General features: G+C 47.5%; 1 protein-coding gene across 1 annotated transcript in view; it reads right to left on the bottom strand.

Annotated features, from left to right (window-relative positions):
- MYO3B (myosin IIIB) overlaps nucleotides 1-26,253 on the bottom strand; it is a 420,510-nt gene that overhangs the window by 64,186 nt on the left and 330,071 nt on the right. Inside the window, exons 28-29 of the mRNA XM_088474539.1 lie at nucleotides 23,465-23,511; nucleotides 17,857-18,021 (exon numbers count right to left, since the gene is read on the bottom strand). Of these exons, the coding sequence (XP_088330665.1) occupies nucleotides 17,892-18,021; nucleotides 23,465-23,511 (177 nt within the window). The 3' untranslated portion in view covers nucleotides 17,857-17,891. The remainder of the gene's footprint in view (nucleotides 1-17,856; nucleotides 18,022-23,464; nucleotides 23,512-26,253) is intronic.

Genomic DNA, 26,253 nt, shown 5'->3' with positions numbered 1-26,253 from the left:
GATAATGTATATTTTATATGTGGAAGAAAAGCGTATAAATGGCTCTCCCCGAGTTCCGAAGGTTTGTGTTATCTGGGGAGAGTAGTCCCAGAAGTTATGACCCTCACACATGTTGAAATGTTGGGAATACATAAAAACACACCATCACCATATCTTCACACACAATATGAACACAGAGGCAAGAGAAATATGATACCTGGTGGTGGGCATAAAGCCGCTCAGTTAATCATTGAGACAACTGGCTTCCAAGTTTTAGTTGCCCTGGATCCCACCAGAATTGCTAGGAGTACATTAAATTTTAGATATATCCAGGAACTTGCTAAATTAATAGATAATATCACCGAGATGTACGATGACACATTCAGGTACACAGGGAGAGAATTGCAAGCGTACAAGAAAGAACTAGTGCAACACAGGCTAGTGTTGAATTATTTAACTGCTGTTACTGGTGGGTATTGCGTAACGTTAGCCACCCAATTTGGAGTAAAATGTTGCACTTATGTCACCAATGATACCAGCGACCCTAAGGAGGTGATAGACCAGAAGATGGATAAGATTCTACAGCTAAAGTGGGAATTTCGTAAGAACCATAATGCATCATTGGCTGAAGCAGGGGAAAAGATAGAAGGATGGGTGTCATGGCTGAACCCAGTGAAATGGTTCTCGGGTCTAGGGGAATGGGTCCAGGAAGTGATCGCCAGCATAGGCAAATTCTTGATCCTTATACTGATTATCATCATAGTAATTGGCATATGCGTCCGGTGTGTTCCTATTGTGTTGAAGTGTGGAAAATGTAAAAACAGAGTGAAACGAAAGAATGAAACAATGATGGTGGTCAGAAATGATAATATGTATACTGAGGTAGATACAGAACTGCATTACAACCCTGAGCTAGGAAGTACCATCATTTAAATGTATAATATTTAGACATGCATAGAAGATATTATTGAAATGTTATTTATAGAACACCTCAGACAATGTAAAGTCTCAAATTCCCCTTCAAGACTGCGGTTATAAGACTGGTGCATTCCCACACCTGTCACATGATCTCCCAAGATCTGCGGTATGCATATAATAGTAGTTTTATGTCCCCACCCAGAGACACATTATTGATGGATTAAGACCCACCTTGTGCCATCCCAGAATAACACTAAATAATATGTAAATGTAAGCCTAAAATAAATTTATATAGCAGATTGTGATAGCATGTTGTTTGCTATCAAAGGGTGGACTGTCGAAGCTGAATAATTGGCTGAGACAAGTTCAGTTTAAAATTTAATCGCAGCGACGCCATCTTGCAAATGGCCGCAAGACTCCATTTTAGAAATGAGATCGCAAGACGCCATTTTGCGAATGGCCGCCTAAGTGCCATTTTAGGTAAACTCACAGTATAGTGCATGTGGAGATATTTATATTAGCACTATGCGATCGCTTCTTTCATCATTTCTCATACACACAATAATACTCACAAGAGCGCTATTAAATAATCGCATATTAGCGAATGCATAAGATTTTGTATGAAACCGCTGAAAAAGTTGCTTTATGCGCACGCATGTGCCCCAAGTTAACTAGCGTCCTTATACCAAACCCTGAACACCCACACATTTCATATTCACTCAATAAGCATCAAATGTATGATTCAAGTTGGTTAAGTTAGTTTAAATGCTGAGAAATAACTTCCCATTATATATATATATATATATATATATTTATATATATATATATACACAGTCAGGTCCATAAATATTGGGACATTGACAAAATGTTCAGATTTTGGCCTCTATTCACCACCACAATGGTTTTGAAATCAAACAAACAAGATGTGCTTTAACTGCAGACTTTCAGATTTAATTTGAGGGTAATTACATCCAAATCGGGTGAACGGTGTAGGAATTACAACAGTTTCAATATGTGCCTCCCACTTTTTCAGGGGCCAAAAGTAATGGGACTATCAACTCAAAAGCTATTTCATGGACAGGTGTGGGCTATTCCCTCATTATTTAATTATCAATTAAGCAGGTAAAAGGTCTGGAGTTGATTCTAGGTGTGACATTTGCATTTGGAATCAGTTGCTGTCAACTCTCAATATGAGATCCAAAGAGCTGCCACTATCAGTGAAGCAAGCCATCATTAGGCTGAAAAATCAAAACAAACCCATCAGAGAGATAGCAAAAACATTAGGTGTGGCCAAATCAACTGTTTGGACCATTCTTAAAAAGAAAGAACGCACCAGAGAGCTCAGCAACACCAAAAGACCCGGCAGACCACGGAAAACAACTGTGGTGGATGACAAAAGAATTATTTCCCTGGTGAAGAAAAACCCCTTCACAACAGTTGGCCAAATCAAGAACACTCTCCAGGAGGTAGATGTATATGTGTCAAAGTCAACAATCAAGAGAAGACTTCACAAGAGTGAATATAGAGGGTTCACCACAAGATGCAAACCATTGGTGAGCCAAAAAAACAGGAAGACCAGATTAGAGTTTGCCAAACAACATCTAAAAAAGCCATTACAGTTCTGGAACAACATCCTATTGACAGATGAGACAAAGATCAACTTGTACCAGAGTGATGGGAAGAGAAGAGGAAAGGAACTGGTCATGATCCAAAACATACCACCTCATCAGTGAAGCATGGTGGTGGTAGTGTCATGGCGTGGGCATGTATGGCTGCCAATGGAACTGGTTCCCTTGTATTTATTGATGATGTGACTGCTGACAAAAGCAGCAGAATGAATTCTGAAGTGTTTCGGGCAATATTATATGCTCATATTCAGTCAAATGCTTCAGAACTCATTGGACAGCGCTTCACAGTGCAGGTGGACAATGACCCGAAGCATACTGCAAAAGCAACCAAAGACTTTTTTAAGGCTAAAAAGTGGAATGTTATGCAATGGCCAAGTCAATCCCCTGACCTGAATCCGATTGAGCATGCATTTCACTTGATGAAGACAAAACTGAAGGGAAAATGCCCCAAGAACAAGCAGGAACTGAAGACATTTGCCGTAGAGGCCTGGCAGAGCATCACCAGGGATGAAACCCAGCGTCTGGTGATGTCTATGCGTTCCAGACTTCAGGCTATAATTGCCTGCAAAGGATTTGCAACAAAGTATTAAAAAGTGAAAGTTAGATTTAGGATTGTTTAGTTTGTCCCATTACTTTTGCCCCCTTAAAAAGTGGGAGGTACATATAGAAACCGTTGTAATTCCTACACCATTCACCTGATTTGGATGTAATTACCCTCAAATTAAATCTGAAAGTCTGCAGTTAAATCACATCTTGTTTGTTTCATTTCAAAGCCATTGTGGTGGTGAATAGAGGACAAAATATGAAAATTCTGTCAATGTCCCAATATTTATGGACCTGACTGTATATATATATATATATATATATAGTCAGGTTGTACAGTCCAGAAATCTTTCCTTTATACATGCCGTGTTTGATTTTGTACTGATGCGTACTCTTTCCACAGTATTCCGGTGATATCGGTGGGGAGATCGCATCATGCATTCTCGAGTTATGGACCGCAGAGACTTCAAGCAACAAAATGTATATGATATAAATAACTGTTAGGATGTTGCATGTGGCGGGAATCTAGGGACCCTCAGTTGTCGGAGGCTGGGTTGTGTCTATTTGAATCAGCCTGTTAAATGCTCTGTAACAGATGGATCCCCCTTGGGAACCAATAGCATCAGCAACAAACGTCTCTATTGTTTTGTCTATCCTTGGGGGATATAAATATGTGTGCTCCAACACTGGGTCTTTAGTCTTCGTGCTGAATGCTGATAGACGAGGGGTTTCTTGCTGATGCCTAACATCTGGTCCGGAAGCGCTGCATATGTATACTGTACTTGGGTCTGTATAATTCCTTTGCGCCGAATTGTGTCTGGATCAATAGCGTGTAACTGACTGTACTTTTACTTGAATAATACTTGTGCTTTGGAACCACAAATTCCAGGTCTTAAGTCTTTATTTACTGTATGACTGCGTACGCAAATTAGCGTCATCTTTAGAAGGTATAGGCAGGATATTAGAAGGTATAGGCAGGATATTAGAAGGTATAGGAAGGAGTGTATAGAGGTTCTGATCCAGTATCGTTACTGGTCTGGGGTCTTAAGGATGTGTTTATAAATGCTGTGGTGGTAGGAGCTGAAGGGTAAATCTGTCAGCATAGACTTAGGCCATGGGCCCCGAGAGGGGGGGAAGCAGGTACTAATTACCTGGTCTGTCTGGAGGGGATCGTCAGGGGCCTGGGGCCGGCGCGGCCCCCCCTGTCCCTCTTTAATTACAGCAGCCCAGCAAACGCTGCTATGTGCTGGGATACACTGAGAGACTGCTCACGGCTCCTAAGTAGCAGCAGCAGCAGTCTCCTATGCCTATGCGGGAGCGATCACAGTGATCGCATCCCCACTGGCTATGCGCCGGGCTCAGGGGGCTCACAACGCCCCCCTTCCCAGCACTTAAGGGGGCGTGGCCACATCTCCCACAATGAGGCCACGCCCCCTTCACCCGGGACTGGCATCGCCCTTGGCGCGCCTAACTGGGGCAGTTTGTCCAACGGGTCTATGGTTCCCTGAAATCATTCTCTGGAGTATCTTAGAGGAAGCCTGGGTCCCATTCTGAGGTGTGATATTAGGGGGAAGCAGACTTTCACTGGCCATAATGGTTACACAATAATCATTTTGGGAGTTTGGTCTGTTCTGATTTTGTGTAGAATTCTTAGTAATAGATTGTATTATTTTCTGAAATACTGACTTCTGTAAACCACTTTGTCTAGTGTGAGACGCTCTCTGTAAAGTGTGTCTGCTAATTTGTTTGTGTGGCCTGGTATGTATGTTGCCTTGAGGATTATTCCCTTTTCCATTGCACAGTGCCAAATTTCCACTGCCTCTTTGCATAGGGAAACTGAACGTGTTCCTCCCATTCTGTTTATGTAGGAATGCAGGGGGCGTATCTACCTCTTGGCCAGAATGGCACTCACAAGGGGCACCGGCTAAGGGGGGAACGCTATTTGCCGAGCACCCACCAGCAGGGGCGCCGAGAGGGGAGGGGAGCGGGTACAGATTACCCGGGCTTCCTGAAGGGCCCAGCGGGGGCCCGTGTCCGCCGCCTCCCCCTCCCTTACAGCAACCCAGCACACAGCATGTGCTGAGCTGCAGTGGGAGACTGCTCGTGGATGCCGAGCAGCAGCCACAGCAGTCTCCTATGCCTGTGGGGGGGAGCAATCACACTGATCGCGCCCCCCCTGGCTTTGCGCCGTGCTAAGAGGGCTCAATGTACCCCCTCGCCAGCGCGCGCAGAATTTTTTTTGAAGGGGGCGTGGTCACGCCCCCGCGATTAGGCCACGCCCCGTTACCCGGGCCCGCCGCAGCTCTTGGCGGGCCTGCCGACCAGCTCCTTCGCTGTAGCCAAGTTTATTGGATAGCTACTTGTGTTTGCTATCTAACATATTGGTAGTTCAACCGGGATCCTTGTAGCAGAGGGAAGCCTGAAGACCCTTGTCCCCTAAGGGGTCTTTTGGCTCTGGAGGTGTAGGATGTAAAGGAGTCCCTCCTAGCTTTGGTGAAAGGTATTTGAGGATTCCTTCATTCCTTAGTGGGGCCTTCTGATTCTGAGGGGATGGGGAGAAACTCTGCCCTTCTCCTTTTGGAGAGGATCTAATGTTCCATGCACGCAGCACAGTTTTCCATTGCACTGGGTGATTGGAGCATGCACCTCGGGCTTCAATAATTAAAACTTGGAAGCTTTGATGTTCTGGAGATTGTGGTTTTATACTATTTCACTGTCTAGAGCAGTGGCATCAAACTCCGGCTCTCCAGCTGCAGTAGAACTATACTTCCCAGCAAGCAGTGCCACAGTTTTGCTAACACTGTGGCAGGGTATGCTGGGATATGTAGTCTCTCAAAAGCTGAAAGGCCCGAGTTTGACACCACTGGTCTAGAGCTAGGGTATCTGTATTAGGTGAAGGGAGATTTTACCAAGCAAAACGTATTGGGTGCAGCAGTGAATCTTCATGCTTTCAGTCCTGGAGTGGCACAGTGGAGGCCAGGAGTGACGCAGGGGGAGCCTGGAGTGACACAGAGAAGACCAGGAATGTCAAAAGGGGAGCCTGGAGAGGCACAGAGGATGCCTGGAGTGATATAGGGGAAGCCTTCAGTGCCATGGGGGAGGGGGTGGCCAGTCCCTTACTTTGCCAGGTGTGCTCGGACCCCTAGATACACCCCTGGTAGGATGCTGCTGTCAGGACTGTAATATTACATGGCCCTCGGGCTGCAAATCTCTAAAGAGCTAGTTTTGCAGCTCTGAGATCTAAGATTTATGTGGGAGTTTTTTTCTTCTTTTATGGACAAAAGTCCTCTTATTGCTTTGTGTTGGGAGAGAGCTACCCAGCCTTGGAGTGATGCATTGGAGGTTATTGTAATCTCTGGGGGAGGATCTGTTAGTGGTCTGTGAGACAGAATGGACATGGTGCTCCAAAATGTAATTTATCTAAGTACTGGGGAAGTTATGTTGATGTGGTCTGACCATGTAAGATTAGCATGGAGTAGACTCCTTAGCTAATATTGGTCTTGTCTGCAGGGTTGGGGAATATGGGAGAACCCTGGGAATAGTGCTATCATGTTCCCAATTACTATAGCCAGAGAGTTGTTTTTTATTTTTCTGTATATTTTTATGTACTGACATTTCAATTGCTGCCCATTTGTCTGCTGGGACCCTCAGTGAGAAAGAAGGGGTATCCAGAAAAAACCCCAGGAAGGGAATCTGACGAGCTGGAACTAGTATAGATATGTGATGGTTTATAGTGAATCCTAGGTCTGGTAGAAGGGACAGCATCATGTCTCTGTGCTGAATGGGAATTAATGGATCTATGTGTGTCAGAAGCATTTCTTCCAGGTAAGCAATACACTGGACTTGTTTTTGGCGGATATGAGACAGCACCACTTTCATTACCCTTGTGAATGTATAAGGGGCGTTGGACAGGCCAATTACTATTAATGTCAAGTGATACAGTTGACCTTTCCATCCAAATCTTAGTAGCCTCCTGTGGTTTGATAGGATTTATATAGAATGGAAAGGGTATTTTAGCCACTTGCATGGAGTGGTTGCATGAGATGCGACCACGCCAGGCTGGGCTTTCCCTGACAATGTCCCCCTGAGCAGCTGACCCGGGCCACCATGCGCCTCCCTACAGCCTTGGAAGGTGTCCGTTTAACAATCTAGACATGGTCCATATATCATTCTGTTTTCATTACTGACTGACACTCGTTAAAAGATCCAAAGGTGGTGCCGAATATTTCACTTGTGATTATATGAGGAAGCATTGAAAACATGCACAGTTAGGGTTCCCTGAGGAGTGGCCTCTCCATGAGTGCCTTTGCCCCCTGCCTCTCCATTAGTGCCTCTGTTCCCTCCTCTCCATGAGTGCCTCTGCCCCCTGCCTCTCCATGAGTGCCTCTGCCCCCTGCCTCTTCATGAGTGCCTCTGTCCCCTGCCTCTTCATGAGTGCCTCTGTCCCCTGCCTCTTCATGAGTGCCTCTGTCCCCTGCCTCTTCATGAGTGCCTCTGCCCGCTGCCTCTCCATGAGTGCCTCAGCCCCCTGCCTCTCCATGAGTGCCTCTGTCCCATGCCTCTCCATGAGTGCCTCTGCCCCCTGCCTCTCCATGAGTGCCTCAGCCCCCTGCCTCTCCATTAGTGCCTCTGTCCCCTGCCTCTCCATGAGTGCCTCTGAACCACCTCCCCATTTGTGGACCACTATGTTATCTCTCTTGAAGCATTGGGGACTCCTTCAAATTTTGCTAAGGGACCCTCAAAGTTTTAGCTACGTCCCTGCTCACTTTACACGTCATTGCATTTATTGTTATATTTTGCAGATTCAGAAATTATTCTTTGACCTGTTATTAAGCTTAATTAGGTTTCAATTATTTCTGTTTACTCTATTTTTAAACATTGGATAATGAAAATCATTTACCATGGAACGATAATGTGATGGAGGCAGGGGCGTATTTATAATGGGTGCAGGGCGTACGGGGCACACGGGCCCCTGGGTCCAGGGGGGGCCCGCACCGCACACCCTGCACCCATATTACATTACCTCTTCGAAGTCCCACGTCAGTGCCAATGTCTGTGCTGTAAAAATGGCTGGAAAATGGCCACCGCAGCCATTTTCCCTTTGTTTGCGCATGCACAGTACAAGGAAAATGGCCGCCGTGGCCATTTTCCCGGTGACCTGCGCATGCGCTATAGACTCTGGGCACACTCTAGTGCTGGCCGCGCACCGCTCATTGCGCTGCCAGCCACCAAACAGAGGAGGGGGCCCATGACGGAAACTGCACACGGACCCCCATCTCTCGAGAAACGCCCCTGGATGGAGAGGTGGTAGTATTGGGCAGGGTATGCTGTCACAATGTCCACAGTCACTACATTCATAATGTCAACACTAGAATGTCAACAGTGATACCTGGAAAATGTCCATATGGACAAAATATCGACGTATGACATGTTTAGGGATACCTTAGAAATGCATTGTCGACATTATGACCATGACGACATTTAATCAGTGTCGACATGCTGATTGACAGCATGATGAACAGGTCAACATGTTGTCGGTCAACATTACTTTTGTGTCGGCATTCTCATGTCGACAGTATGAATGCCGACATTGGCCACCGTCGGTATACTATACCGAACCCTTGGGCAGCACAGTAAGAATGGACTAGAGTGGTACAATAAGACACAAATCTTTCTTAGAAATCACAGTCAACTTTACATTTAGATACTTTATAAATATTGATAATACATTGAGAATTACATCCAACGTTTGAGAACAGATGAGTCCAACAGAGAAAGATAAATGACACTGCTGAATTCATCATATATGCACACATAGGGGCAGATTAAATGACACGCCAGCAGCTCGCTATGTGGAGCTCATTCAGACCCGCTCGCTAGATGCTATCGCTCGCTCCCAACGTATGCAAATCTAACTCACGCCCAGCAAGGCAGATGATCGTACGGCAAGGCATCAGCATGCCCACTATGTCTTGGCGTGCGATCACTTTGTGTATGCAGATGCCCACCAGCCATTCATAAGACGCCCACTTGCGCACGTCATCTCCTTGAAGTGCATGAAAACATTGGTACATTGAGCACCATCGGATGTGCTCGCAGCGCTTGAGGTTGACTATACCCTGCTGCAAGCACTGCGATCACTTCAGTGTGAAATACAACCAGGTGACGTGTACTATGACACTGCCTGTTAATTATGCACGCCTCTGAAACACTCAGGCACACGAGTGAGTGCTTCCTGATCTTTCGCAGTGGCTCGCGCACGCGCATTGCGAGTGCGACACATACGCATGTGCAGATTGCAAATATCGGCCGGCTACGAGCAATCGCATCCTAGCAAGCGGGTAAGAATCAGCTCCTGTGCACATAAGTGCAAATGCAGTAGCTGATTTCTGAACACATGTCCATAGTCTGTGAGCAGAACTTAGCCAGATAGACGCATCCCGCAAAGACTCCAGAAGCTGTCCCGGCAACATCTCAAAGGTTATTGAAACAACCCCATAGCACGGTTATCAACTGCCAGTAAATTTACTGGCAGACAGTAGAAATTCTCAAAAATCTTCTTGTAAATAAGAAGTATAAAGCAAATTACTTTGTGGCATTTTAGACTTCTAAACCCCTTTCTTACTTTCACTGCTCAGACTTCTCTGCATACTGGAGCTGTGTTCATTTCTGGAGCGTGAATGCAGCCCTCAGAAGCTGGCACCACGGTCACTCAGAACAGGCGCAGTAACTGAGCAGCTGGAGCTAGGATGCGCCCAGGAAACGGCCCTGACACACCTGCGTTTTGGCCGGAACTCCCTTTTACAAAGAAACATAGAATTTGACGGCAGATAAGAACCACTTGGCCCATCTAGTCTGCCCCTTTTTTACCTTTTGGTAACCTCAACCCTATGTGATCCTCAGCTCTTTGTAAGGATATTCTTATGCCTATCCCAAGCATGTTTAAACTGTTCTACTGTCCTAGCCTCTACCACCTCTGATGGGGGGCTATTCCACTTATCTACTACCCTTACTACCCCATACCAGGTAAGTGGAGGGTGGAGTGGGGCATATTTATATGTCACAGTGGCATAAATTTTGCAGGGGGGCGTTGTTTTGTTATTTCAAATATGAGTGTGCTGACTAAGTGTGTCTGTATGTATCTGTCTGTGTTGTATGTGTGTGTGTCTGACTGTGTTGTATGTGTGTGTATGTGTCTATCTGTCTGTTGCATGTGTGTGTGTGTGTCTGTCTGTGTTGTATGTATGCGTGTGTCCCTCGATCTGTGTGTGTGTGTGTGTGTGCGTGCGAGATATATATATATATATACACACAGTGCTTGAAGTGTGCCGGTATGCAGCGGTATGACATACCGGCACTTCTTTCAAGCACTTCCAGTTTTTTTTTAGTCTCAGCTTCCACAAACTTATTACACAGACTGCAGGGCTGAGGTTAAGGGCAGAGGTGTGGCTTAACTTAAGCACTGAGCGGGGAAAGCTGTTGCACACTCCGGAGCCCTGCTGTGCCGTCCACCCTCCAACCCTGGCAATTCTGATGCTCTGCTGCCCCGCTGGAATAACTTTCCCACTGCCGGCAATGCTGGTTTGTGGATCCCTGCTGCGTCGTCTGCCCCATTTCCCCCCCCCCGCAAAGCGGGTTTGTGGAGCCTTGCTATGCCACCCACCCCCAGCAATACTGATGCTCCGAGTCCGCAGCCTTCCTGTGATGTCGCCCGCCCGCAGCAAGGCTGACATACAGAGCCCTACAGTGCCGCCTGCACCAAGCAAAGCAGGTGCTGGCGCTTCTTCCTGCTGCCATGGTCTCTTAGTTACTGACACCCCCCTCCCCCCCTTCCTCCTCTCTGATGCCACACTGCTCCCTGCTCATCATGCCTCAAGATCCCGCTCCACCCCATCACTATAATCGTCTCAGTCAGATTGATGCAACTTGTGAGTAATACCAGGGCCGCCATCAGGGGGGGACTGCGGGGACTCCAGTCCCGGGCCCGAGAGAGAGGGGGCAAGGGTAGCGGTGGTGTGAAATGCAGTGATGTGCGCTACCGCACATCACTGCTGGAATGCACCGGGGGCAGCCAAAGAACTAAAGAGACTTGGTGGCATTTAATACATAGAGCCGTCCGCAAGCCAATCACAGCAGCTCGCGGAACGGCAGCAAGCCAATCAGCAGCGGCCGCTGCTGATTGGCTGCAGTTCCGCGAGCCAATCATAGCTCGTGGAACAACATCCAGCCAATCAGCAGTGGCCGCTGCTGATTGGCTGGCTGCCGTTCAGCGAGTTGTGATTGGCATGCGACCGGCTCCATGTATTAAATACCACCAAGACTCTTCCTCTTCTCTGGCAGCTGCCGGTGCATGCATTCCACCAGTGACACGCGGTACCGCACATCACTCTGCGCTGGCAGTCCCCTGAGCTCCCAGAGTCACGAAGATGGCAGAGTGTCCAGGTAAGTTTGTGTATATATATATATATATATATATATATATATATATATCAGCACTTACCCACATTTATGTGTGTGATTATATATATATATATATATATATATATATATACACACACACTGTATATATATATATATATATATATATATGTGTATATATATACACACACAGTATATATATATATATATATATATATATAGTGTGTATATATATATATATATATATATTATATATACAGTGTGTGTGTATATATATATATATATATATATATATAATCACACACATAAATGTGGGTAAGTGCTGTTATATTACTTGCTGTGCTGACACCTACATGCTTTTAATTTAATATAGCTACGCAGCACCAAAAAGTCTAGTTACGGCTCTGTTTGTTTGTGTATGTAATATATATATATATATATATATATATATATATATATATATATATACACACACACACATATACACACACACAATACATCTTGTGCTTAGATATATTAAATTAAAAACATCCAAATAAAAATGTCAGCACAGCAAATAATATAACAGAATTTACGAACGATTAATCTGTGCCCCCAATATGTCCAGCCCTCCCTGTCTCTCACCCCCAAAGTAGCTCCACCCACATCCACAGCTCCGCCCACTTCTGCCCCATATCGCGGGGGAGGGGGCCCTGCCTAATTTGTCAGTACCGGGCCCCACCATTTCTGATGGCAGCCCTGAGTAATACCATCAGTTATTATAACTGTACACCCCACCACCCCTGTGTACCCCACCACCCATGACGTTTGGGCACTTTATCCACAGACTTGTGTCTCCCACAGCTTATGGGCGCCTGACAGAGCAGCAATTGAATTGCTCCATCATCCGTCCATTAGCTTTGACGCCACACAGAAGAAATTAATTCCCCCTATGTGTTTTTATTTATTTCCTGTGGGGGCCTATGTGTTTTTTTTTCCTATCGTTGCCAATGTTTATTTATTTTTTTAAACAAAGCCTTTGTGTTTTTCTTTTATTTTCTGTGGGGGCCTATGTGTTTTTGTTTTATTTCCTGTGGGGGCCTATGTGTATGTTTTTTATGTTTTTATACAAAGACCATGTGTTTTTTAGTTCCTGTGGGGACAATGTGTTGGAGGTTGGAGTGACACGCAGGTGGCAGGAAGTTGGAAAGACAAGGGGCAGGAGGCTGGTAGGGATACAGGGGGCAGGAGGTGACACGGGGCATGAGTCTGGTTGAACCTTTGTTGTATGATGATGACATTGGCTATAACTTTTATATTCTTACACAAACAGGCATCTTTCGGACCATGTGATCTCCTACATGAATAGTGAATATCGACTGAAGACACCATCTACCCAGGGTGGATCAGTTTCTTCAGATAATCCCCGTTGCGAGAAACCACCATTTTGGTAAGGTGTATTTGTAATGGAATGTACAGGAATTAGGGATGTGCGCCGGACCATTTTTGCCGGATTTGGATTTGGTTCTAATTCGTCGTCCGGCTTTGGATTTGGATTTGGATTTGCCAAACTGCGGTGACTGGCTTTGGATTTGGATTTGGATTTGGATTTTTTTACAAAAATTGACAAAAAAAGCTAAAATCACATAAATTGGTCTTTTTTTTCTTCCTAGAGTATTATTAACCTCAATAACATTAATTTCCAGTCAATTTAGACCATATCACAGCTTATAATATTGTTTTCAACATTATTGGCCAAAGGTTGCAGTGAGCTGACTGGTTACTAAGCGACAAAGCAGCGGCACAACGACACAGACACCACAGTATAAAGCACATCTATGACACATTGCCACACAGCAGTGGCAGAAATGAAAAGTAGTGCACCCACCCAGTGGGGTACGGCCAGCAGAGTCACAGTACTTGTTTACAAAGTGGGCTACGGCCCTAGGAGTCACAGTGCACAATCTTATTAGCATTACACCGCACATAGGGCCTGATTCACATTACACCATAAAGTAGTATCTCTTATTTATGTTACGACACACAGTAGTGCCCCTTTTACACAATGCCCACAGTAGTGACCCTTTTACACAATGCCCACAGTAGCGGTGTCCCTTACACAATGTCCCCCAGCAGTGGTGCCCCCTATGCAGTCCCCTTAGTAGTAGGGTCCACTATGCAGTGCCCCCAGTAGAATGCCCCCCAGTAGTATGCCCCCCCAGTAGTATGCCCCCCATTAGCAGGCCCCCCCAGTAGTATGCCCCCCATTAGCATGCCACCCAGTAGTATGCCCCCCCAGTAGTATGGCTCCCCCATAAGTAGGCTGCCCCAGTAGCAGGCCCCCCCAGTAGTAGGCTGCCCCAGTAGTAGCCCCCCCTGTAGTATGGGCCCCCCCTGTAGTATGGCCCCCCCTGTAGTAGGCTGCCCCAGTAGCAGCCCCCCCCAGTAGTAGTAAGCCCCCCCAGTAGTATGGCCCCCCCCAGTAGCAGGCCCCTCAGTAGCATGGCCCCCCCAGTAGCAGACCCCCCCAGTAGTATAGCCCCCCCAGTAGCAGGCCCCTCTGTAGTATGGCCCCCCCAGTAGTATAGCCCCGCCCAGTAGCAGACCCCCCCCAGTAGTGCAGACCCCCCCAGTAGTATAGCCCCCCCCCCAGTAGCAGGCCCCTCTGTAGTATGGCCCCCCAATAGTGCAGATCCCCCCCAGTAGTATGGCCCCCCCAGTAGCAGACCCCCCCCAGTAGTATATCCCCCCCCAGTAGCAGGCCCCTCTGTAGTATGGCCCCCCCAGTAGTATTGCCCCCCCCAGTAGCAGACCCCCCCCAGTAGTGCAGACCCCCCCCAGTAGTATAGCCCCCCCAGTAGCAGGCCCCTCTGTAGTATGGCCCCCCCAGTAGTATAGCCCCCCCAGTAGCAGACCCCCCCAGTAATGCAGACCCCCCCCCCCAGTAGCGCCCCCGGACCTTTGACAAGTAAAAAAATAAAAAAAATAAAACTTACCTGATTCCCCGCTCCCGCGCCGTCCGCTCTGTCACACGCTGAGGAGGGAGCCGGAAGACGGAGCTCATGTGTGAGCTCCAGCCGGCTCCCTCCGTGCAGCAGCCAATGAGAGTCTGTGACTCTCATTGGCTGCTGTAACAAACACACAGCTGCCGCTGGCGGCTGTGTGTCTGTGTCTGTGTAGGGCAGAGCGCTATCACTGCGCTCTGCCCTACACGCGAGGAGACCTGATGTTGGATTCTCTAGTGAGAATCCGACATCAGGCGGCCGCCGTTCGGCCCCGAACGGGGATCCGAGTCAGGCGGTGAACACCCGAACAGGGTTCGGGTTGACTCGGATCCCCAATGTTCGGAGCGGTTCGGATTCCACAGAATCCGAACCGCTCATCTCTAACAGGAATGCTACCAGAGTGACAAGAAACGGGTGGTGTATCATGCTGACACGCCCCTTGTGACGCATGACCAAGCACACTTATATTGTGACTGGCGCGTTTTTACTACTTACACCGCTGCCACCACTTCTAAATTGTCCATACCCCCACTTCAAAATTCTCACTTCGACCACTGCATATATATGTATATGTGTGTGTACCCTTACCCACTGTCCATTTTGTTAATCGTGAAATGCACCTTGCCCGTTTTGTAATAGATGATTTGCACCCCGCCTTTTCCACAGCAGACACACACAACACAAAAAGGGGAGGTGGAAAAAAGGGCCGGGCGCAACTACTCAACCCAGCCCCTGGGAGGCACACGCAATAGAAGGTGGAACCCAGGGCTCCCACTACATGCCTCCAGCAGCCAAATCCAGCTGGAGAGGGACACCCAGACGTACAGCTTCCCCCTGTGACTGCGAGTCACCAGAGTCTGGACAGCACATGATTTTACCTGAAGGATATGGAGCAAACTGAATGCTTTGGGCCAGTATCCGCCGGACAGGCATTATTAGATGCTACAAACACAAGCTGCTGCTCATTTTATAATTGTTAGTGAGAGGCTTAAGCAGAGGCGGGGGGCAGACCGGTGGGTTGACACAGGCAGACGTTTGTGGCCACAGCTGGATAGCACTTTACCATGAAGAGGCCCTTATTTCCACTGTGACCCAAGCACAGTCTAAGCTTTTTTTAAAGAAAAAAATCTGGCCACCATAATAAACAACCTTAAATTGGCCCTAATGTTCAAAGCTGGGTACACACCTGGCCGACGGGTCGACCTATCTAACGATTGGTAAGTGCATAGAACCTTACCAACCGTTCAGGCTGATGTGTCTGTACTGACATCACAACTAGTTGGGCATTTAAATTTGCCCACCCAGGTGAGATATCAGTCACTGGCAGACCCCTGCAGCAAGGGTAAGGGCAGTCGGCAGGTCACCCGTACACATGTAAGTAACTCTTAAATATATATCTGCATAAGCTGTGCTTCAGGGCAGATGCGATATGCCTGTGAATGACATAGTTAATAGACATATCATTTTTACACACTCACCGATCATGCTCTACAAATATATTGCCTGTTCAATAGAACAGGCAATATATCTGTCAGTGTGCACCCAGCATTAGTCATATGGGGCTGGTATATGATATATTTGTTTATACTATAGCTCTTTGTCATAAAAAAATTTCAGATTTCATTTGCTATTTAAACCATACCCACATTACGCAACCCACACCCACAACATTATTGTCACGCCCATTTTTAAAATTGCATTCGCTGGTAGAAAAACTGGGCCATTTGCTCTTGTTTGCCCCCTAGGCTGAAACTTGCCTGCCAGCCCCTGCCCATAAGTATGGGCCCCTATCATTGCATTCCCCCAGTGGGCCCTTCATGCCCCAGTCCGACACTGGATGTTGCTGGTCATGATGTGCCATTCCAAAACGGCACATCTTGTCAGGGGCGTATCTATAAAGGGTGCAGGGTGTGCGGAGCATGCGGGACCCCGGGTCCAGGGGGGGCTCGCATCGCACACCCTGCACCCATTTGATTTAAAACTTACCTCTCGGAGGTCCCGCGTCGGGTCTCTCAGCGCTGCTCAAAATGCCAGTGTTTTGCGCATGCGCTGTGAGGAAATTGCTGGGAAAATGGTGGCCCTGCCATTTCCACCGGTGATCTGCACATACGCAGTAGACTCTGGGCACACTCTAGTGCCCAGAGTCTATTGATGATGCGGTTGCTGGCCGCCGGGGTGAGAGGAGGGGGCCCCTGACAGGGTATGCACATGGGCCTCCTCCTCTCTTAAGACGTCCCGTGATTGTCTAATCGGGGACATTTAACATGTAAAAATTCAGCGATCCTGCGACGGATCGCTGAACATCGATGGTGGGCAGTCGGCGTATCCACCCGGAAGATTGGCATTTCCGATCACATTGCTACATCGCGACAATCCGGCGCAAATGTACGGGCACCTTTAGTCCCAAAATCTCTCATTTTGATTGGGCAGTCTATGAACATGGAGAGAGGGATATTTATTAACATAATAGTAAACTTGCACAGTGCAGGAGCTGAAAGTAACCAATAGGGCAGCTGCTTTCATTATTCTACCTCACATAAGACTCATCAGCGGCAATCTACAACTAGGATGAATAAATACACCAATCTATCAAGCTTAAAATTTGCTTTGATCTAGAAGACAACAAAAGACAGCAAGTTCATGATCACTTATTGCATATGCCGATATTTCAGCTATAGGAAGATACGTGGGTTTATGCTTTCTCAAACATTGGACCTCATTCAGAGTCGGTCGAAGCGGCCGCACGGTCGTACGCCACCGATGTTCGCTATACTGCGCATGCGTAAAGTTCGCAATGCGCGTGCGCAAACTAGCCGCTACGATCAGAAATTTCTCTCTCCTTGAACACAGCCAGGTCGGTAGTTTGAGTGACAGATTGAGGCGTTTGTGGGTGGTAACAGGGGAAGGTGCTTGAGAACGGGGGAGTGGAGATCCGAACGCAGGCGTGCCTAATTATGCGAACGGCGTTTTATGGGAGTGCATACGGTTTATGGGAGTGCATAATTAACAAAGTAGCGTCATGGCACATGTGACATGGGAGGTTTTTACACTGACATGATTGTAGAGCTTAAGAGAGGGTATGGTCAACCTTAAGCTCTACGACCAGTTCCGTTGGTTACCGATGGTCTTGATTAATCCTTATATGCCCGGAGATGACGTGCAATGCGTACGAGAAGGGGGCGTATTTTTTTGAATTCCGGCCGCTTCCTCCCCTTGGTCGGCCAGCTACCGATCCGAACTTAGGGACGCAACTTGCGAGGGAATCATTTGCATATCCGGCCCCTTTTCCCGTACGACCGTGCGGCCACTTCGACCGACTCTGAATGAGGTCCATAATCTTTACAGAATACATGATTATCCCTGCAGTAAGCATTAATTGTTCTTACCCATTTTGCAGCAGTCTGGATTAACGAACAGAACTTTAGTTAGAGGCAAAAAAAAATCCTTGCTGTGCTAAAGGGGAGCAGGCAGATAGATCCTCCTCAGGAATGGAGTCAGCAGCTGATAGCAGTTTGTAATATTCATCCTCTCCATCTAAAACTTTGACTTGGCTATAAGAGAAAAGGAAATGTAGTAAGAAACCAGTAATGTCATTTACATGGGAATTAGGGCCTGATTCAGAGACGGACGCTCTGAACGAGCGCTCGCTCTGAATCAGGGCGTTTTTTTTCGGTCGGCTTCCTGGCCGCTCGCATAGCGCCCTGCCTGCCTACCAAACGGGGCGAGCTGTCAATCACCATCGGCAGCTCGTCCCCTTTGGTGCGAGACCCGTCGCTAGCTGGGTCTCGCGCATGCGCACGACGGAGCCGGCTCTGTCGTACGCATGCCCAGTGGGCAAACATCCACCCGGTTGCGAGCGCTCAGTGCTTGCGACCGGGTCTGAATCAGACCCTTAATCCACAAGTGTGTGTGTTATACTGTAGTTTACATCTATAGTTCTCTGTGTAAAAAATATTTTGCTGAACTTTAATATTAGCTTATTAACCCTATAATATAGGAACATAATTTAATAACTTCATATTATGAAATTCATAACCTTCCTGAATAGAAAAGTGTTAAATATGTAGGAGCTACCACTTGGCGAGCCGTCTATGGCTTCAAGGTTTAGGGCGGTGCCTAAAACTCTGAATGATACCCCTTTCAGACTGAGAAAAGGACACGGTAATTTGCTGGGGCAAGCCGGGTCCATTTTTGGGTGAAAGGGTTAACCTGGGTTGAAATTCCCAGGACTTCAACCCTGATCGCTACCAGTGTTAAGCCACGTACCCACTTGCAGATAGTGGAACGACAGTACGATTACAACATCGTAACCGTACAGTCGTTCCTCATCCCCTATAGTTCCTACACTGAACAATATGTCATTCAGTGCAAGCACCCTCCCTCATCCCCGACCAGTGGCGTAACTATAAATTTTGCTCCCCCCTGCCCCCCAGACAGGGCAGACAGGGTGGTGTGAGGGGAGGATGAGGCAGGGTGGTTGGTATGAGGAGGGGGGGGGGATGTGTGTGAGGGTTCTGAGCAGACAGGGTGGTGTTAGGGGGGGATGAGACAGGGTGGTTGGTATGAGGAGGGGGGATGTGTGTGAGGGTGCTGAGCAGACAGGGTGGTGTGGGGGAGGATGAGGCAAGGTGGTTGGTATGAGGGGGGAATGTGTGCGAGGGTGCAGAGTAGACAGGGTGGTGTGAGGAGGGGATGAGGCAGGGTGGTTGGTATGAGGGGGGAATGTGTGTGAGGGTGCAGAGCAGACAGGGTGGTGTGAGGGGGGGTTGAGGCAGGGTGGTTGGTATGAGGAGGGGGGGATGTGTGTGAGGGTGCTGAGCAGACAGGGTGGTGTGGGGGAGGATGAGGCAAAATGGTTGGTATGAGGGGGGAATGTGTGTGGGTGCAGAGCAGACAGGGTGGTGTGAGGGGATGATGAGGCAGGGTGGTTGGTATGAGGGGGGGAATGTGTGAGGGTGCAGAGTAAACAGGGTGGTGTGAGGAGGGGGTGTGTGTGAGGGTGCAGAGCAGACAGGGTGGTGTCTGGAGGTGAGCAGGAAGAGCGGCGGCGGAGTTAGGATTCTGCCGGGCTGGACAGTGCCAGTCACTGAGGTGAGCAGGGGAGCATGTGGGCAGGCTAGGCACAGGACGGCACTGGGCTAGGAGCAGTGTGCCGTCTCACCTGCCTCCTCTCTTTCGCTCCGTTCTGCTGCCTATATCCCCCAGCATGAACCCGATGGCCCCGGCAGCAGTGCGCTGTCTTACCTGCCTCCGCTTCGCTGCCCGTATGCCCCAGAATTAACTGGATGGCCCTGGCTGTACCTGCAGACGTTGTTGTCAACAGCCGGGACCCACACTGAGCCGCTCTACACAGTCGGGCCGCTGGCCGCCTCAATGTATCAGACCGGGCTCCAACCAACTGCCAGTGCCGAGCAGTTCCAATCAGAGGGGGCAGAGCATCACTAGGGGCGGGGACAGCAGCTCTCATCCAATCACCTGCTGTAACGCCAAGAAGGGTGCACGGATGCTGTGATAGTACCATTATACATATACCTCTGACCTATATCACTATGCGCCCCCGCCTGCCACAAGTCTGTGGGGACCGTTGTTGGGGGCCATTGTTACGCCACTGTCCCCGACCATGGCCAATCTGTCATTTTCGGCAGATTGACTGTCATGTTCAGGCGATGACTGATGCCGGAAACGACCAGTGGGAGCGCGCATCGCTGGTCGTTTCCGACATTAAACTGCCCGATTTATGCACGATTAATGAGCGATTGAACGATTACGATGTTGTAATCCTTCAATCACATATGTATTACTGCAAGTGGATACGCGGCTTTATTCCCAGGTCCAACAAGAGTAGCCTTCTGTGTGAAAGGCATAACCCGGGCACGGTGTGAAAGGCGACAACCCGGGAATAGCACGGGTCCTTCCCCTGGTGTGAAAGGTGGTAAACACTGAAACCCCGGCTTCAACCAGAGTTTAGTGTCCCGGATCCGAGCCGGGTTAAAGTCGGGGTTTCTGTCTGAAAGTGGTATGAGTGACATATTATTTTTACTGTGGCACCCCCACCTGGGCGCTGGCCACTGACATGTAAGATAAGTATTTGCATACTATACTAGCAGGTGACAATATGTGAAGTTGCTGTATTTTATTATATGGGGCACATTGTCTAGATTTTATTATATGGGGCATGTGAAACGGTATGGGGGAGTAACTTATATATCTGGTGATTTGTGAAGCTATATGGCATAGTATATGATCCATCTGTTGGCATGTGAAGGTATATAGAGAAATCCTGGCTACATTGTGCATTGTAAGGTTATATGGAGGAATATTAGTAGGCATGGAGGAATGAGAGGCTATATGGTGGTATATTAACGGACAGCTGATTTGGCATTTCTTTCACAATACCATGCATAATAAATATTTCCATTTTAGCTGTATTAAAACACATTATTATTTATCAGGCACCTTGTAGAGATCTCTACCTAGGCTATGTGTACTTACATCTTAATAGAGTATAGGGTTCAAGAATGCCAGCACTAGAGTATCTGTGATACAGACCTCGTTCTGCATAAATGCTAAATTACCACTTCAATACAGTAATCTTCAATCCACTGTATCTCTTAGGGGTAAATTTACTAAAGTGAGAGTTTTTAGAAGTGGAGATGTTGCCCATAGCAACCAATCAGATTCTAGCTATTATCTTCTAGAAGGTGCAAGTTAAATGTTAAATAGAATCTGATTGGTTGCTATAGGCAACATCTCCACTTCTAAAAACTGTCACTTTCAGGGCCAGATTAAGACTTGTGGGGGCCCTGGAGCAACTAAGTTGTGGGGGCCCCACCAATAAAATTGCCATGGCCTCATGCAGCGACTACTATTCCCCTTACCTTGCCTCTGGACTATGGCAAGGTGGCAGCATACTACATCATATACCCGACAGCATAGCGGACATGATTTCTTGTGCTGACGAGCATTATGCTCTCAGCTGTCTGACCTGGCATCTGGGTCTACCCAGAAAGTAGCCCGTCAGCTGATCACCTTCCCCCAGTACACAGCACCTCTCCATCCATTCCCACCCCCTCATCCCCTCCACAGTGCGCATCACCCAGCGTACCCCCTTCCCCCAGTACGAAGCAGCACACACCCCCACAGAACCCAGCGGACCCCCACCCCAGCAGTGACTCACCGCCACTCAGCCCCTCCCTCTCCCAGTACACATCATCCAGCGTCCCCACCCAAGAGAGGTTGCTGCCACAGCCAGGCTTGTTTTTGTGGACTGATGCTGATGTGGCTGCCAGTACAGCTCAGTTTCCCTAGAGGGGAGGCAGCCATAAGGGAATCAGCATCAGTCCGCAAACAATATGGCTCCGCTTCCAGATCTCCTCTGCGTTTAGTCAGCTGGAATGCTCATGCGCACAGTTCACTCCTGATAATATCAACTTTATTCGGCAGCGCTGTTTAAAGAGAGAAACAGCGCTGCCTGGTTTTTTAACACTAGCGCTCGCCGGCGAGCGAGTGAATGAAGGATTCTGGATTAAACAAAAAAAAAAATTGTGGCAAGCAGTAGTGCTAAATATCTTTACTGTAAAAGTTAGTAAATATTGCCATAGATAGAGCTATAGAGAGAGGTGAGAGAGGGAGGATGGGACATGGAGAGAGACAGAGAGAGAGAGAGGGAAGGAGAGAGGGGAAGGGAGGGAGAGAGAGACAGAGAGACGAGAGAAGGAGGGAGGAGGGGACAGAGGGAGACATGGAATGAGATAGAAGGAAAGAGGGAGGAAGGGGGAGGGAGAGAGGAGGAGGGAGGAAGTCAGAAGAGAGAGAGAGGGAGGAGGGAACGGGGAGAGCGAGAGAAGGTGAAGAAGGGGCAGGGGGAGAGAGAGGTAGGAATGGACAGACAGCGCGCACACAGACACAGTTGTACCTGTTGCAAATTGCAGAAGCTTCATCGGCTTTCTGATGGGGGTGGGCACTTCCCGACTTTAGGCCCCCCCCATCCATATACCCGCGAATCGCGGGGCTTCCATAGTCCGTCAGGTGAGGTCCAAATCAATACATTAGTGATGAGAGGGTGGCTGCTGCAGCGTTATGTGAGAAATGCTGCCGGGAGCTCAGCCAGACAGGAAGAATCCAGAGTGGCCAGGTTCATGCAAATATTTGCGAGAGTGTGGGGGCCCCCAAGGTGTGGGGGCCCCTGGACCACCGCCCCGTCCGCCCTGCCTATAATCCGGCCCTGCTCACTTTAGTAAATTTACTCCTTAGCCTCTCTCCAAGCTTTGGGCTTTTTTTTGAGGGTATCGTCATTGGGCCCATCTCCTTGAAGATCAATTTACTGCATTTGGTTAAGATTGATCTCAAAGAAACCATGTAGCTAGGTTATGGTTCTCGCCTTGGCCCTTGGAGATACAGTTTAATGTTGCCTCTATTTTAAATTAAATTGTAGCGATAACTGATTTTTTCCCTTTGATAAATAAATCAGACTTATCACTGCAATGAGCCCCTCAATGATAAGTAGGCCTCATAGAGAACAACAAGTGGTATTGTATATTAGAGGATCACAGAGCTAAAGGAAGAGACAGAGGGGAGTGGAATTTAATGCCTGTGCTAATCTATCAAGAGTCTTTACCTTCTTTTAAATAACTCTGAGTTGAATTATAAATTAGTCGGCAAAGAAACTTTGCTATGCAGTCGCCCCAGAAAAATTGTATAATTCTGGGGAGTAAAATTAAATTTTTCCGATATGATACCACATTGTGGTTTTTTTTTTGCTAAGCTCACAGTGGAGGAAACAAATGGGAAATCAAGGGACGAAAACTAATCTATAACATATATATATATATATATTAATAATAATTGCTGCAAATTCTTTAGGTAGTTCACTTGTTTTTTTAAGAGCCAGTTATACAACCAGGGGCCAATATTAACCAATCTCAATGTTTGAGAATTTTCCATTTTACAAAAGGACTTCTGTTTACAGTTGTTAGAATTAAGATAGATATTTACCCAAGTTTTCTTGGCTTCCTCTTGCTCCCTTGATATTCTAGCGTTCCCTGCGGGAAGGACCAAGAACACGCTTTCAGAAGCTAAGCAGGGAGTCGTTAATTTTTAATTCAAAGTGATTTTGTGTTGAATGCAAGCAGATGCTGATAATATCACAAGTCAAAGCATAATTTTTTGATCAAAGGGCTCAAGTGAGCCTGATGAAGCATGCATGTTGGTTTTCTTTGATAAACCACATCAATTATTCACCGTGAAAGGAGACATCCTGATATGAAAGCAACTGATAAAGGGCATAGGCACATGTTCAGCCAGCTCTGTGCTAAGAGAGGGGATGGAGAGATGGGCTGCTACAATGGAGGAAGGAGGGAAAGGTTGAAGAAGTCTTACAAAGAGCAAGCAGGGAGCTTCAGGGCCATCAAATAAAGAGAATTTAAGACCGCTTCAATTAAGTGAAGGGCTTTGCGAATCTTCCATTATACGTATGGTGGATGGAAGCTGAGACCTGTATGCCCAGAGGCAGAACAGGTTCAGTAATACTATGATGATAGAACATGATGTCAGAGGGATGTAGTTAAAATACTGATGGCACTGGTAGGGACACCGCCTGTTGAAATCACGGCATCGGAATCCCGACCCGGGATTTAACATAGGCGGCTAAATCCCGACACCAGCCCACAGACTGACGCTGGAATCCCGACAAGACGGCATCCCGATCTAAGGTAAGCTGGGGGGGGTTAGATTATGGCACCTCTTAAGAGTTAGGCTTTGGGGGGGAGGTTAGGGTTAGGCACTAAGGGGGCAGAGTTAGGTTTAGGCACCAAGGTAAGAGGGTTAGGTTTAGGCACTAACAGGAAATGTTAAGGTGCTGGGTGGGGAGAGTTAGGATTAGGGTGCAAGAAGTGAGGGTTAGGGGGAGAAGTGGGGGGTTAGTATACTTACCTGACCACGGTCGGGATTGCCAGCATCGGGATGCCGCTGTTGGCATTTTGACAGCAGGCATCCCGACTGCCAGGTTTCATACCCAACCTGATGTCGGGGTGCTTCAACAGCTTATAAAATAAAATGTCAGTGCTGTGACAATCCTTAACACATTTCAAGGAATCATCTACTGAGGAAATAGAAATTCTTTCTGCACTTGGGCCTGATTCTCAGACGCCTGCTGCTGCACCCGCTTTCACGTGTTTTGGCGTAGTCGCAACTGCAACTATATGCTAATGTTAGTATCAGCCCTTCCTCTGGTGTACAAGCCCGCGCCTGACTGTGCAAGGACTGGGACTTAGAGCATTTATACAAGATACTGTAATACCGCTCAGTACGTCTTTAGACGCCACCAATGGTCGCACCACTAAAATTTGTCGCAGTCCTATGGTCGGTTCCAGATTTCCCTAGGAGTATGGCCTCCAAAGTGAGTGTCTCAATCGCATCTGCACCTCTGTACGTAAAGCATGCACTGTACGAGTTACAGATGCGCCCAGAAAGTTTGTTGCTAATCGCGCCTGCGAATCGCGCTATGCGCCAAGCTACACTATGGCGCGTCCCGGATCGTGGAAGTTTGTCTCCATTCAAACCTATGGAGACGCACTCGCGCGTCCCCCCCTGATGGCGGAAGTGCGTCTCCATAGGATTGAGTGGAGATGCTATTGCGCTGCCCCGATCGCGGGAAGGCGTCTCACGCCACGCATGGCGCGACTCGCTGCGCTATGAGCTACAGTGAAGCTGGGCCCATCTGTATTAGGGTTTTTTGAGCATGAGAAATAGCAGAAAACCGCTGAAATCCAGGACTATAGGCATTGTGCGCGACTCAGAATCAGGCCCTTTATGTTTGTACTATATTGTATATTTGTAGTCATACTCACTATGACTTTTCACACTCCTGGGTCCTACTGCACAACACTTTCTTTTGTCTACTTATAGTGCTGCAATCTGTTTACTTCACTTGGCTAAATGTGGCGCACACTCTTCTCCCCCCACGGCAACATCACCTGTACTTTATATATATATGTCAAAGGGTATCAATAAGTCATAGCAACCAATCAGATTCTAGCTATTATATTCTAGAAGGTGCTAGATAAATGATAACAAAAATCAGATTGGTTGCTATGGGAAACATCTCCACTTCTAAAAAGCCGCACTTTAGTAAATATACCCCCTAGATATTTGACAAATAAATAACTTAAATATTTAAAAAAAATCATAACTTTTTATTTTTTGTTGTACTGTTTTACAACATACTGTATATATATGTCAAAGGGTTTGTCATCAATGAATCATAAAATTACAGATGTCTTAAAACAGGGCTGTCGCTCATAACATTTGTGAAATATAAAACATATCCATCAAACGAGCGTCTCTTAAACCATTTATGATATTTTTTTCATTTCAAATTAGCTTTATAAGCTAGCTCAGCCCACTTTAGCAAAATTCAGTAACGAGGAAGGAGGGTTTGTAGGCATGCACCGGGCTCCATGGCACCATGCTACACCTCTGGATGCATGAAGGGACAGATTAAGTTTCACGCTTTGGAATAATGAGCACACGAAGACTGGAGAGTAAGCATAGTTGTCAAATGGGGTTGGGTATGATATGCCGGTGGTTAAAAAGTCACCGGTTCAAATTCTGACACCGGAAGCCCAATGGAGTGAAATCCCGACAGGGGCGGTAAGTACCCTAACTCTCCCCCTCCCCCCCCCCTAACCCTCCCTTGGTGGTGCCTAACCCTAAACTCCCCCCGGTGGTGCCTATCCCTAACCTCCCCCTGGTGGTGCCTAACCAGAACCCCCTTTCCCGCACCC

This window comes from Taudactylus pleione, unplaced genomic scaffold, assembly GCF_031769625.1.
Source record: "Taudactylus pleione unplaced genomic scaffold, aTauple2 ptg000004l, whole genome shotgun sequence".
NCBI lineage: Eukaryota > Metazoa > Chordata > Amphibia > Anura > Myobatrachidae > Taudactylus > Taudactylus pleione.
The sequence above is the reverse complement of the archived record's forward strand: the minus strand, read 5'-3'. Positions and strand labels throughout refer to the sequence as shown.